The 13,835-nt window shown below is 36.4% G+C and overlaps 1 protein-coding gene across 5 annotated transcripts in view; it reads left to right on the top strand.

The window, feature by feature from the left end:
- Window positions 1–11,959, top strand: part of LOC105687808 (zinc finger homeobox protein 3) — a 178,073-nt gene extending 166,114 nt beyond the window's left edge. For 4 of the 5 annotated variants that reach the window (XM_020853417.2, XM_048651183.1, XM_020853414.2 and 1 more), the window contains one exon: window positions 5,893–11,959. In XM_020853417.2, the coding sequence (XP_020709076.2) occupies window positions 5,893–6,770 (878 nt within the window). In that variant the 3' untranslated portion in view covers window positions 6,771–11,959. The remainder of the gene's footprint in view (window positions 1–5,892) is intronic. The other variant, XM_012403699.3, reaches the window with a different exon arrangement.
- Window positions 11,960–13,835: the final 1,876 nt, after the last annotated feature.

The raw sequence follows: 13,835 nt of genomic DNA, 5'->3' as shown, positions 1-13,835 counted from the left end.
TTCTTTTCAAGAGCTTTTTTTTTTTTTTTTTTTTAAAAATAACAATAAAAAAAAACGGAACCACACGCTTCACCGCAGAGAAAGAAAAGCGTACTTCCGGATTTTAATATCCCCGTCCTTTCTTCTACTTCTTCTTCTCTATTTTACTTTGGTCTTTTTATACGTCTTTTTCTAATTTTTTTTCGTCGAGGGGATATTAAGCAGAGAATGAAAAGCGAAATCTCGAAAGAATCCTTCGATCCCTCCGCATCTAAATTATACGTGAACAGAATGTATCTTCGTAGCGCTTTGATAAAGGGAAGTAAAATTGAAGGGGGGCCAGAGATAATGAAAATGAAAATTTTTCAATCGATAATAATCCTCGTGGCATCGCGTCTCAAGTAAAACCGTGTATCCGTCGAAAATTTTTCGAAAACCACCGACAAGGGATGAAAATCTACGTAGTTCCGTCAAATTCGTGTTTTTTTTTTTCTTGTTTCGCTCTCTTCGAACAGTCTAATAAATATTCTTGATAGACAGCCCTGATCAGTGGAAAAAAAGGAAAAGGGGATGGGAATGAGAGAATGGGTGGTATATTTGTAGAAAGAAAATGGGAGGATTTGATTCGTTGGAAGTTGGTTCAGATCTGACTAACAAGCAGCCACTACTACTTGAAGAGTTTTCCTTTGTTCGATCGCACCGCGCGCGACCCTGTAGCCCGTTTTCCACCCTTATATAGATATAATTCCGCCCCCTTTCGCTGTGCAAACCAACGGCCACCCTTCCGTCGCGTTCCTCCCGGCGCCTAACGATGTGCCAACAAATACAACAAGCCGAAGATAAAGAAGAAGGCTTTATTGTGCATCGGTAAGGAGCGTAAGCAGATTTAGAGGAGGAGAAGGAAAAGGAAAGAAGAATAAAAAATAAGAGAATGGAAATACACGTTTCTCTTTTTTCATTTCTCTTTCTCTATATATACATATATACATTTTTCTTATTCTTTTTTCCGTTGTTGCTATAGGTACCGAACAGCGAGAAGGGGTTTCTTTTCCGCCTTTGCATCCCTCTCGTCCTTCGGGAAAGCTTCTTCCTTCTCACGTTTTTTTTTTTTTTTTCTATCGTTATTATTATCGTTATCATTTTTTTTCTCACCCCTTAATTATAAAGGCGACTGACAATTATTTTTAACGATCCCGACGCGCCGGATACTACGTTATAACGACTCTTGGCGAGAGAGAGAAAAAAAAAAGAGGAGACGAGAAAATAAAGACGATCTCGATACCGATTACCGCTGCCGTGATAATGAATCGGAAAAGCTCGCTTCTCATTTATTTACCGTTTATTCAATGATCATCGTCGTTAATTGATTCACTCCAACTCCGGGGCTAATTGAAAAAAAAGAAAAAAAAAATCGAGACCAGAATTCTTCCGATTTCGTACCTGCAGCTAGCTCGGCGTCTACGAATTTTCGGTACGACGAGACTCGACACTCCGTTTTGCCACCCCAACTCAGATAACGACATAGTTTGAGAAGCGATCAAGCATTTAAATAATTAAAGATCCGGACGGACGGCCGGAGCAGCCTTCCATTTATTAATTGAATAATCACGGCGGCAACAGTAAACCACGGAGGGTAAACGTTCCTCGTACACACGTACACTCGTACGAGTATATTACCGCGATGGTGATAATGATTTTATCGTTAACAACCAGCTGTTACTGCCGCTGATGGTGATGTTATAAAAAGGGTTGGATGAAACGACGAGCGCGGGGGGAGGGTCGTGAGACAATTGCGGAGATAATACACGGCTTCCTGCCTGACACCCAGTGATACTAACCGCCAATCAAAGTACACACGTTAAAATTGACCTGCCTGCACGATATATGTATACGTGTACATATGTACACATAGTGTATCGTACATAACGAATACCACATAAGGCCTTGCTCCAAAAAAAAAACTTTTCGTCAAAGGAGGAGAAAAAGAGAAAATCTTGTTCGAGGAAATGACGAGGGATGGATTTTTGTTCTTCCTTTTTATATTTTATTACTGGATTCCCGATTCGAGTCTTTTGCGGGCCGCGTGTCGACGATTAGTAGCTAATTTCGAAGGATTCTTTTTTTTTTTTTCTCTGTTGTACGAAAAAATTTGTATAAAATGTCCCGAAGGATAATAGAGGGAATGCAATGTACGTACGTACGCGTGGGCGTGCCAGAGTTACCGGTGTATATCTGCGTGTAAAAGTTGACCGTGTTATAATCTAACCTACCTTTTATTTACGAGTCTTGACTCGATAAAGTCACCGTAAGACTTTGGTCCGGTGGCTGAGAGTAAGAGGAGGAGAAACGTGTGCGAGAAAAAAAAGAAACGAAAAAAAAACGGAAAAAAAAACGAAAAAAACAACGGTCTGGACTTACAGAGTCCCAGAGTCCCCGAGACCCGGTTGGGAACCTCATCCTCGTGTACTATATAACACGTTTTCACGACCCGTTTGCATAGAAATGCTGCCATTTGTTGCCACCATAATATTATCCCGATTCTCCCTATCGACTCGGAGTGATTCTAATTTGTCCAAGCAACGGTGGAGATCCGGGGGATTCGATTCCGTTCGAGAACATTGGAAAGAAATCCACGGTGTAAACCTCAAGCCGATGATCGTTTTTTTTCTTTTTTCGTTTTATTTTATTTCGGGACCGCCGATAGTTAATGAATATATAGAGGTCGTTACATCCCACCCTGTATCTGTCCTACAGGACACAGGGCGATCCAAATTAACCAGGGATTTTTTACGAGCGATGAAAATCAAGAGGTGCGTACATATGTGTGTATACACGGGTGTATTATGGGATGTATTTTCTATAGATGGGAAAAGGACGCTAATTCAGGATACTTCACGTATACGTATATACATGTGTACGTGTGTGGGAGCGGTGTCCCGCGGGACCCAAAATGCAAATTAATGTTAATTAATTCACTATCTTTTACAGGATATAGTTGGGATGAAGATGTTAAAACACATTAAGTACGAGATACATGTTTATCCTTTTTAGTCGGTATTAGAGATCCCGAGATTATTTCCTCGAGCATAATTTTTTTTTCTGGATATCTGAGGCGATTTTTTTTTTTGCAACATCCAAATCCGGACGTCGACGTCCTACGAAAATTCGATGACCGCGATCCCCTTCTCTCGAATACCCGGGAAACGTTTCACCGGTTTCTGGATCCAGTTTTTCGCAAAGTTGCAATTTCCGATTCGACTGCACCCCTCGAAAATTCTCGTCTTTCGAAACGCCTCGACTATCGGGCGATCCGCATGTTGTAATCGAGAACCCTAATAGCCACGGTTCAATTTCAATTTAACTGTTATTACCGATTCCCCTTAACGCTGCAACTTTATCCCCGAAGGAGTCAACGCCTCCTTCGGATCGCGAATGCATGCAAAATATGTGCATAGATACATGAAATTCCCATATTCCAAACGCATCTAGATATACCTACCTACCTACCTACCTACCTACCAACCTACCTCGCATCTGGTAGGTACTAGAGAAAGAAGCGCGCGCGCGCGCGCGCGCGAAGTACGTCCAAGTTACATTCCTGAAGGAGAGGGAATAAATGGGGGGGAATATAGGGGGGAAAGAAGTGGTCGTCGACGCGGGCACGCTGCACACAAATGTAGAAACATACAAACGCGCGTACGCGTACATACATGTGTACACGAGGCGTGGGCGAGAGCATTCCACTCCTTGCGTTATATCCTTTATCCCGGTCTGCAGCAGTCAGGGATAGAGAGGTGTGTTTACCTATATATACCGCAGCTGTGCGCGGAGCATCGCTGCTATCCCATCGGGATTATTTTTTTGTTTCCCTTTATTTTCGTATTTTTGTATTTCGTTTGTTTTTTTTTTTCGTTTTCAGTTTCTTTCCATTTTTTTTTCTCTCTCTTTCACGGGCGACGGGTTGGAAGGAGTGTTTCACACCTCCGCTCGCGCGGGAATTAGGAAATAAATTAGTACGAGACTAATTCTGTTATCTCGGTAGACGCGTACGTGGAGAGCGGGAGTCTGGAACGTCTATATATATATATACACACGAAGGTATATAAAATTACCTGTGTATTCGGATGTACGTATATATGTATATATATACTCCTGTACAGGATACGGTCAGTCGTGTCGGGAGTCGGGAAGACCGTGAGTCGACCTCGCCCCATACGCCTCGTACCCTGGTTTTAAAAGCGCCTTGCAACCCCCTTCCAACTTTCCTTATCCGCCGGTTTCTCTATATCCTCTCGTCCTTTCGGGTTAAATTTCGAGATACATCCCGAAGAAGTCGTTAAAAACGGTATACCCGACTCTCCCGTAATTTGCCGCACACCGTATTATACATATATACATATACGTATACGTATATGCGCTCGCGACCCGGGGTACCGCGTGAATTTATTGATTGCTAATTAAAATTTACACCTACCGAGTAGTCGGCGTCTATAAATAAATGAGAAAACGAACGAACGAAGGCGTCCTTTGATCCGCTTTGTGGATATCATCTGACCGCGGCGGTGGGCATGTATACGCGGGTATAATGTTCCCCAGGGAACGGGGAAACTCGCGGCAATTAAAAATTCAACCTCGATCATCGTTTTCGCAACGGAATTATTTCGACCGCGTAACCTGTATCGTTTCTTCCTTTTCTTCTTATTTTGCCTTACGCCCGAAAACTCAAGCAATTAACCTTTCCGAATCCAAGGTCTCCTCGGAACTCGCGCGCGCATTCGTCCTCAAAGTTATTTACCATTGACGTTGCGTTGGGATATGTTTTCGGATCAAGGATCTCGATCGTAAATTAAGCTCGAACAAATTTCAAGCATGTGTCGTTCGCGCTATCTTTATACGGGACGGGAGAGGCTCTCAACCGATCGAATGAAGTCCTGTGCATTCTTTGCGGGACGCTTCCCGAAGGAACGTATACCACGAATTATCCGAGCATATCACCGCCGATGGGAGCGGCGAACAGTCGTTTTAAACATTTATTTCGAAAGTTAAAAATTAGTTCGCAACCGCAGGACGGAACCTGACGTACTAAGGGGATCGAGTCCTCCGGGAATTTTGTCAGAGCGGGAAGAATTTCGCGTCAATCGTAAAAATGATGGGCGTTGATACTATGTATAAGAACCGTTTAACTCGGTGCGAAAAATGTTCGAAGGAATTCCTTCGGAATTTTCAAGGATACAATATCGTTGGGCGATAATTTCCGAAACTTTTATTGAAGTTGATTAAAATTTGAATGATCGTGAAATCGCCGTAACCGGTTCGCCGTGAGTCCCGTGGGCGAAAATTGGTATATTATATTGTAGAATCGTAGAGAGTGACGGAGGATCGGGGAAGATTAAAACACATCCTCCCGTCCCCCGATTGAACGTCGGTGGCACGTCTCCCCGATTTCCTCGTACAATTTTATTTGCTCCCGCATCCAGCGGCGTCGTATCACCGGATCGGTGTGGATGGATACGTGTATAATGCTCAAGTGTCTCCCGTGCAGTTCCCTTGATAATTACAGGCATGAAGAGCGGCGTAGAGATGGGATGAGTGAATGAGAAGGGCTATCATTAACGCTTCCTGCCTCATAACTGCTCATCACTCGCTCATCTACGGATCAAACTCATGCACGTTGTTGTAACTACGTTAACGGGAATATTATAGGACTCGACGTCCGATAAAACTAATTTTACTCCCGCGGGAACGATTGTCGCGATAGATGTTTCAGGTGTAACGTCGCCGCGCATCGTACGGCGATTCGTCTGTCGCGGTTTCTTTCCAAAAAATATAGTCAAAGTTTTTCGTTCGACGGTAACAAGAAATTTGGATTGCACGAGTTCGAGGTTGACCGGGACTATTCTTATCTGATTTCAGTAGCGACTTCGACCTCGACAAATCCAGGAAATTCAGGAATTTCACCATTGATGTCTCTGCAAGTCGAAGGTGGTACAAATGTCCAAGTACCACGTGTCCTAATGCAGGCATTTCTTCAGCAAGATCCAAACCACCCGGGCCTCGAAACGGTCCGTCTTCCGTCACCTTCGGGGTGTGGAGAATCGAATTCCCTAAAACCGGAAACGCCTCCACACTGCCGCGAAGTAGAAACAGAGGTATGCCTCGTTTGTCGTCGTTGCGGCCGAGCTTATCCGCAAGAGTCGTCGTTATTGTCCCATCAAAGATCGTGTTATCTGGGGAACCAGCAGCGTCGGGGTGCCTTGCGTCTGGTCGAGTCCCGTTGGTCCTGCACGTTGTGCGTAGGAGATGCGAAAACCGTTTTTACGTTGCCGGAAATACGTCGTCACGTCGAAACTCCTCAGCATCGCTCGAACCTGGAGTCGCTGAAACAGCGTACGAATTTTCAATCGGGATCGGTTCGGGTTGCCGCATCCGCTTCGGAAAGAGCGTCGGGGTCGGGCTGCGAAGATGAAGAAGAGGAGGAAGACGAAGAGGAGGAAGAGGAGCGAGGAGAGGATGAGGCTGCGAATCCGTTGACCAACGAAATGGAGGACGTCGTGAACCAAATAACACTTTTGGCGGCTAGAGCAGCGGCCGAAAGCACGACGACCGTTACGACGACTACCAATTCAACTAGCGCGATTATGACCTCCGCGGGGTCAAATTTCAACCTTCAACAATCAACCAATCAAAGCGCGGCTGCTACCGCCGCAGGACAAGATAACAATAACGCTCCTGATACTAAAAGGCAAAAACTAATACAAGAAATTCCCAAAGCTCTCACCGGAGCGCGATAATTACTCGAACGCTGTGCAACGACATAACATCTTCGACTGGTAATCAATTTAAAAAACAAAAAATAACCAACGACTAAACTTGAAAATTATCCACGGTGAAAATAACGAGTGCACAATCATTGATTCGACTATATTCAAATAGTAATGATTAGCGTGTGCAGAAGAAAAATTTCCTTTTATTTTCACTAATTTTCACTATTATTCATCGTTTACTATATTGTCAATAGTGAACGATATATATATATACTATGAAAATAATATTTCCAGTTACTATGATTGTCTGTTATTTTTGTACATTTTTTGATCCACATCAGTTGGACGCTATTCAAAGTTCCTCTCAATTATCGTAACAATTATGAATAATAATGATAATAATAATAATAATAATAGTAATAAACGAATTCCTATTAAATCATCAGGAGAATGAAAGAAAATCGACATCGTGAAAATAATAAAATGAAACTTTTATTCCTATACTATAATAATAAATATTCGCGAATGTGCGGACGTAATAAGAGAAAGAGAAAAGAGAGAAACTTTTTTCAAATCGCCGTATAACGAAAATATAATAATCGAATAACAATAGTAAGAGTAAAAATTTTACCAATAATTGACGATGGAAGATTTACATTTAATTAGTGTATTCGACTTACTTGAGATGAATGAAAAATTATTAATCTAGAGAAGGAAGGAAAAAAAACTTAATTAAAATAGATGAAAAATACATACGAGTCACGAAAAAAACGATCGCACGGGACTTATCGCGGATCCGAATGACAACGGAAACCGAAACCATACCGATCACCGACGAAGGCAATTAATTGGAAAAAAGCAAATGTTATAACGAAATAAGAGGGAGAAGGATTTAGAATCGATGCAGCCGGTGTGTGCGGAACCCTAATTATGAATTATTCCTGCACGAAATACATATATACATGTATGTATATACAGATGATATACATGTATATATATTAATAAACGAGGTGGGCCGACAAACGTTCCTATGTAAAGTAATAAATAATGTTGTACTACTAAAATATTATAAAATACTTAAAAAAGAATTACTACTAGTATTTAAAATACTACTAATGATAATGATGAAGCTACTACTATATTACTACTAAAGTAATACCCACTAAAAACCAAAAACAACAAAAAACAACAAAAAGAAAAAATAACTAAACTACTAATCACTGAAATACTAACTACTAATTATTAATGTTAATTATAATGCTAAATATATAATACCATTAGTTAAATATTACTAAAACTAACTACTAAAAGATAAACTACTACCACTACTACTATTAATATTAAGACAGCCACTAATCAGTATATTAATTAATTAATATAAAACGGTAGATATAATAAAATCTTCGACTTACGCAGCATATTAACATACTGTTTTAGATTATTGAAATAAAACATAAAAAACACGAAGAAGAACTCAACGAGATGAAAAAAGAAAAATGGGTGAATGCATTAGGAGAAGAAATTATACTAAATCATCTCAAACGGGACAATTGTTATTATTGTCAATATCGATACTGAACAAGCAGAAAAAATGAAGAGAAAAATTAATGAAATAACTAAATAACTATATGCGAAAAAAATCAATGGTACGGTGCAATCGTAAAGGTAGGTCAGGCTCTTAAATAATTTATTATGTAGTATATATTATAGTATATAGTTGGTAATGTAAAAATGGCGCTAATTCAGCCGTTACTATTATTATTGTATATCTCTATATGTTTGACGTGCGTTACGCGTAACTATTCAAGGCGAGAAAAAAAATGTTAATAATAGTAATAATAATAGTAATAATAATAATAACAACAACAACAACAGCAGCAACAACAACAATAACAATTGTTACGATTATACTGATAATAATGATAATGATAATAATAATATTAATACCAATAACATTTCATTCGTTCATTCATTCCTCGTTACTGATATACATATGTATACCTAATATAAGCAGTAATGGGAATGTGTCACAGAAACATACACACATGTATGTTACATGAAATCGTCGTATGTATATTATACGTATAAATTTGTTATCACGGCTCAAAGGCAACAACTAAAACAAGAACAACAGCGTCAACGATATCCGAGTGAATTCTTTATTCGTACGCATTCAATATACGGAATAAATAAGTAAACGGATGAACAAGTAAATAACTAAACGTACGAAATAGTCAAACGCAGTTAAATCTGAACAACGAGAAAAACCGCGAAACAGGCGAACGGGTATCAGCTGCGAAAAATTGATTCTTTATTTTCGATTATCTGTTACAATTATTACTATTACTTATTACCATTATCGTCATAACTATCACTTTTATTATTATTATTACAATCATTAATATCATTATCACTGCTATTATTACCATTACTATTATCGTTATTATTATTATTAGTATTATCGTCATTATATGTATATACGAGCAAAAACGGTAGTCGGGAACTGTTATTTGCGTTACATACCTAGTGATATACATGCAATAGTAATTAATTGAGAATAAAAAATTTGCTCTTCGAATGAACGAAGAGGGGAGAAAGTAACAGAAGGAAAAAAAAAAAAACCAAGAACACAACCCAATGATATGGTTCCTATGCAATAAATTATGCAAAACTACCTATATAGAGAAGAGAAATGTTAAACGAGTATATCGAGTAAAAATTTGTTGGAATGTGTAAAAAAAAAACAAAAAAAATACCACACATCAACTATCAACAGCAGCATTATATTGCACGTAATTACCGATTCATCTAATCCGATATAATAATGATAATGAAATTACTGCTATACCAATACGGTGAACAAATTGAAAAATTATAAATACAAAATTGATTAAAATGATTTAAAAAAAAAAAAGAAAAAGTACTTGTGTTACACCGTAATACTGGTAGTAATACCATAGTAATAATAATGATAATAGGTAATAATAGTAATATTATTAATAATAATGATGATGTACAGTAGAACACCGCGTAATAATTCACTGTAATGGTCGTACGCGTTTAAATGTAGTAAAAGTCGAGAGAAAACGAACGAGAAGAGCAAAAAAAACCAACGTAACATTAGTACATCGTACACATATGGTAATAATTAAAGCGTATAACAAACACTTTTAATGAAATACCACACCTACTGCTACACAATAACATGATACTATACTGAATCGATGGGTCATCTGTTATTGAAAAAAATACTATTAATAATAATAATAACGTTGATAATGATGATGATGATAATGATCATCAGGAGTTATATTCTCACGAACAGACCTGATCGCGTCATCAGTCATGAAATGCGAAAAAAAGCCATCGAAAAAAAAACAGCAACAGACAAGCAACCGTAAAAGAAAAGCATTTCGGTAAATTAATAATGAATATGATGTCGTATTGATAATAATAATAATCATACGTACCGAAATCTTCGTATACTGCGCTGTAAGACACTTAAGATCGGTGAACAAATATTTTCTTATTTGTTAATTGTTAATTCTTTTTTTCTTGTTCCTCCTCATCACCCTTTTTTAATTTTATATGTGTGCAATGAAGTTTACCGTACGATATAGTTATACTGTTCATCTGAAACAAGAAGTTTATAAGATATTAAGAGAATATCTGCAACTTCGCCACTAAAATGAAAAACATTGATGAAATAAAATTCAACATGGCGTCACGCAAGCACGAATCATTAGTCTACTGTATAAATGTATGTGTAGTAAAATAATGCATTAAGGACGATTCGTTTATTATATCATTAACAATAAACTGATAGAAAATAATGATTACGATAATAATAATAATAATAGTAATAATAATAATAATAATAATAATAGTATGAAGACGAAAAAGAAAAATTAATAATTAATAACATTAACAATCAACGAGGAAGGACAGAGGATAAAAAAAACGATTCGAGGTATCAACCGCTATTCATAGGATAAAATAAAGCATAATTAATGTATAAAATGAATGAAGAAGAAGAAAAGAAGTAACAAGTAATAATACAGATAATAATAATCTTACTTATAATATAACTCTTAAGTTAAGAAACTCGAGGTTCCTGTCACAAAAATGCTTTTCTATATAATAATAAATAATAATAATATTAACAATTACTATACGATGAATGATTAATAATATCTAGCGGTGACGACGTAATAAACAAAATATATATATATACATACGTACGTGATTATCATTATTTAATTATGAATAAAACAAGTAAATATGTATAGCGTCACATTCGCAATTTATGTCCGATTTATCGCACGCTGCAGACGATTGATAATCGATTGATTCAATTAACTAAGTAATTATTCTAGAATTCGGAACGAGGAATAAAGAGTAAAGAATAAGAAGAGTAAGAAGATTCTCAACGGTGGTAGATCAGGGGTGAAAAAAATTAAGAATCCTCAAAATGTATTTCATAATAATAGTCATAAACCTAAAATTAATAGGAGTAATAATAACGATCACGAACGCTTCTGTCTTTCATCGTGACATCTTTCATTCGTTTGAATTTACTTGATGCCGAATACCATCTCAAATATCACTCGATTATCATGTAATGATGATTTCGATATTATTCAATTAACGAATTAAATTTCACGTAAGTTTTTCATTATTATGTCCGTTTAATAACGGCCATGTTGTGAGATAATGTGCTGAAGATGAAAAATAAAAAATAAAAAACAGACGAACTGATATTGATGATTATCGGTAAACGATACAAACGATTAACGCAATTGACGATTATTATATTAATAACTATAATGATAATAATAATGATAATTAATAATTAGTAATGATAATGATAAACCAATAGTCATAATGATTATGCAGCAATTATTCGCCGCGCCGCGCCGCGTCTCTGTAACCCATACCTCGCAGGAAGGGCAATTAATTAAACTATAATTAAATATTATATACATATACAAATATATATTATATATATTATATCAGATGATTTTAATTAATGTAAATGAAGAGAGAAAGGGTAAAAAAGAAGTGGGGAAAAAGGACAAACCAAAAATTAATAACAAAAAAGAAGTTGAAATGACGTTCGAGAAAAGGCAAAGAAATTTGAAAAAACAAGAGTCGCGGAAAGCCGAGAGTAAAAAATAATCGACGAACGGGAAAATTGAGGGTCTCACGACTAAAAACTAAACTAATAACTATTATTGATTAGCGTGTAATAGTAATAATAATTAATGATAATAATATTAACATTGAAAATACTTATAATAAGTAATGATTATTTATCAACCAATTATTAACAACTGATTATGAATGATAATGAAAAAGGGGGTGGGTGGGGAATGGGAAAGACAAGAATCGAGAGAAAATGACAAATGAAATTCAGAATCAATCAGATGCGGTAAAGATACAAAATACCATCGCAATTTTTATTCCGTTTAGTATATCATCATATGCTATACATAATTAAATATAAACTATCGGAAGTAAGAATTTTTCTCACCATGGAATAATAGTAATATATATATGTGTCATTGTTATACATTATTATACAAATAACACATTCTACCATCTAATATTACATACCTATTATTATTACAATCTAAAGTGATTGCAAATCAGATGAATAAAAAAAAAGAATAGACGGACGTGACAGAAACACGGACATACCTCGTTACATTTTTTTTTTTTTCTAAATCACGTATGTATCATAATTGTATATAACATCGCGTCCGACATCAATTATTTAATTATTGTTATTAAGATTATCATTATTATTATCAACATGATTATTAATGTTATTGTGATCAAATTTTGTTCTTAATGATTATCTTGTTGTACCATCGTTGTTTTTTTTTCTGGTTTGTTTAAATCTTTGTTCTTATTAATTTTTTGTATATATTTTATGCGTCCACGTTCGATTTTTTGTTGCTCGTATAAATTTTTTTTTTTTCAAGAAAGGGAAGAAAATTGAAGGATGTAGGTAAGGAAAGGGTGGGAAACAGGGAAACCTGATTGCGTATACGTATAACCCATTTGCATTTATCTACAGAGGGAAAATTCGCCGTTAATTCGATCGCGATAAAAAAAAAGGACGAGTAATTTCACGTAACCAGTGAAATTAATTATTTTGGCAAACATGATCGCGCACACAATTATGTCTATAATATAGATATTATCCTTTCGTTCCGTCTCTGCTTACTTTTTTCTAAAAAAGAAACTCACGATAATAACAAAAGAATATTTAGAAAAATTATGTACGTTACATACAAATATAAACGCGCCTCGTTAATATACCTGTGTATATTATACCGTGCGATTTTGGTGAAATGGTTCGCGATCAACGCATGCGTCGAAATATTCGAATTCCTCGTTCTACGAACGATTCCGAGCTGCGCTGGAGTAAGCGTAGCCGCAGGCGTAGGCACTTTGTTGTGAGGTGTCACCTTGAGGGCTGTAGATCACAACAAGACGCCTACGCCTGTGGCTACGCTGACTCGAGCGAGGCTCGGGCTCGCCCGGGGATTGAAAAATACTAATATTTCGACACATGCGTAGATCACGACCAGTTTCACCAGAATCGCACTGTATTTACCTGTTTTAAACATACGCCGATTGTTAGAATGATAATAACAGTAATACATATATATATATATACATCTATATTTATTATTTATTCAGTTCTCCTTTTGCTTTGTTATTTAATTATATTTATATGAATAGTAACTATACAATATTCAATTTATTCATTTAATTTTTTTTACACTGATAACAATAATGATAGGAGTAATAATAATAATAATAATAGTAGTAGTAATGACTACAAGAATGAAAATGAGAGGCAACGGCTAGAAAAAAAAATATAATTAAACAAAATTAACAAAAAAAATCATCACATATAATAATTATAAATTACGATCGTATGAATAATACATACATAATAGATTCTGTAAATGATCGAATGATAGGCTGTATAGAAGGATATACTGACTAAAATTAAATTCATAATTAATTACCACGCGTTGCATATAATGACATTTGCGTCGCATTAATCCATGATTA

The sequence above is a fragment of the Athalia rosae genome, chromosome 2, assembly GCF_917208135.1.
Source record: "Athalia rosae chromosome 2, iyAthRosa1.1, whole genome shotgun sequence".
NCBI lineage: Eukaryota > Metazoa > Arthropoda > Insecta > Hymenoptera > Athaliidae > Athalia > Athalia rosae.
This window is presented reverse-complemented; position numbering and strand designations above follow the sequence as displayed.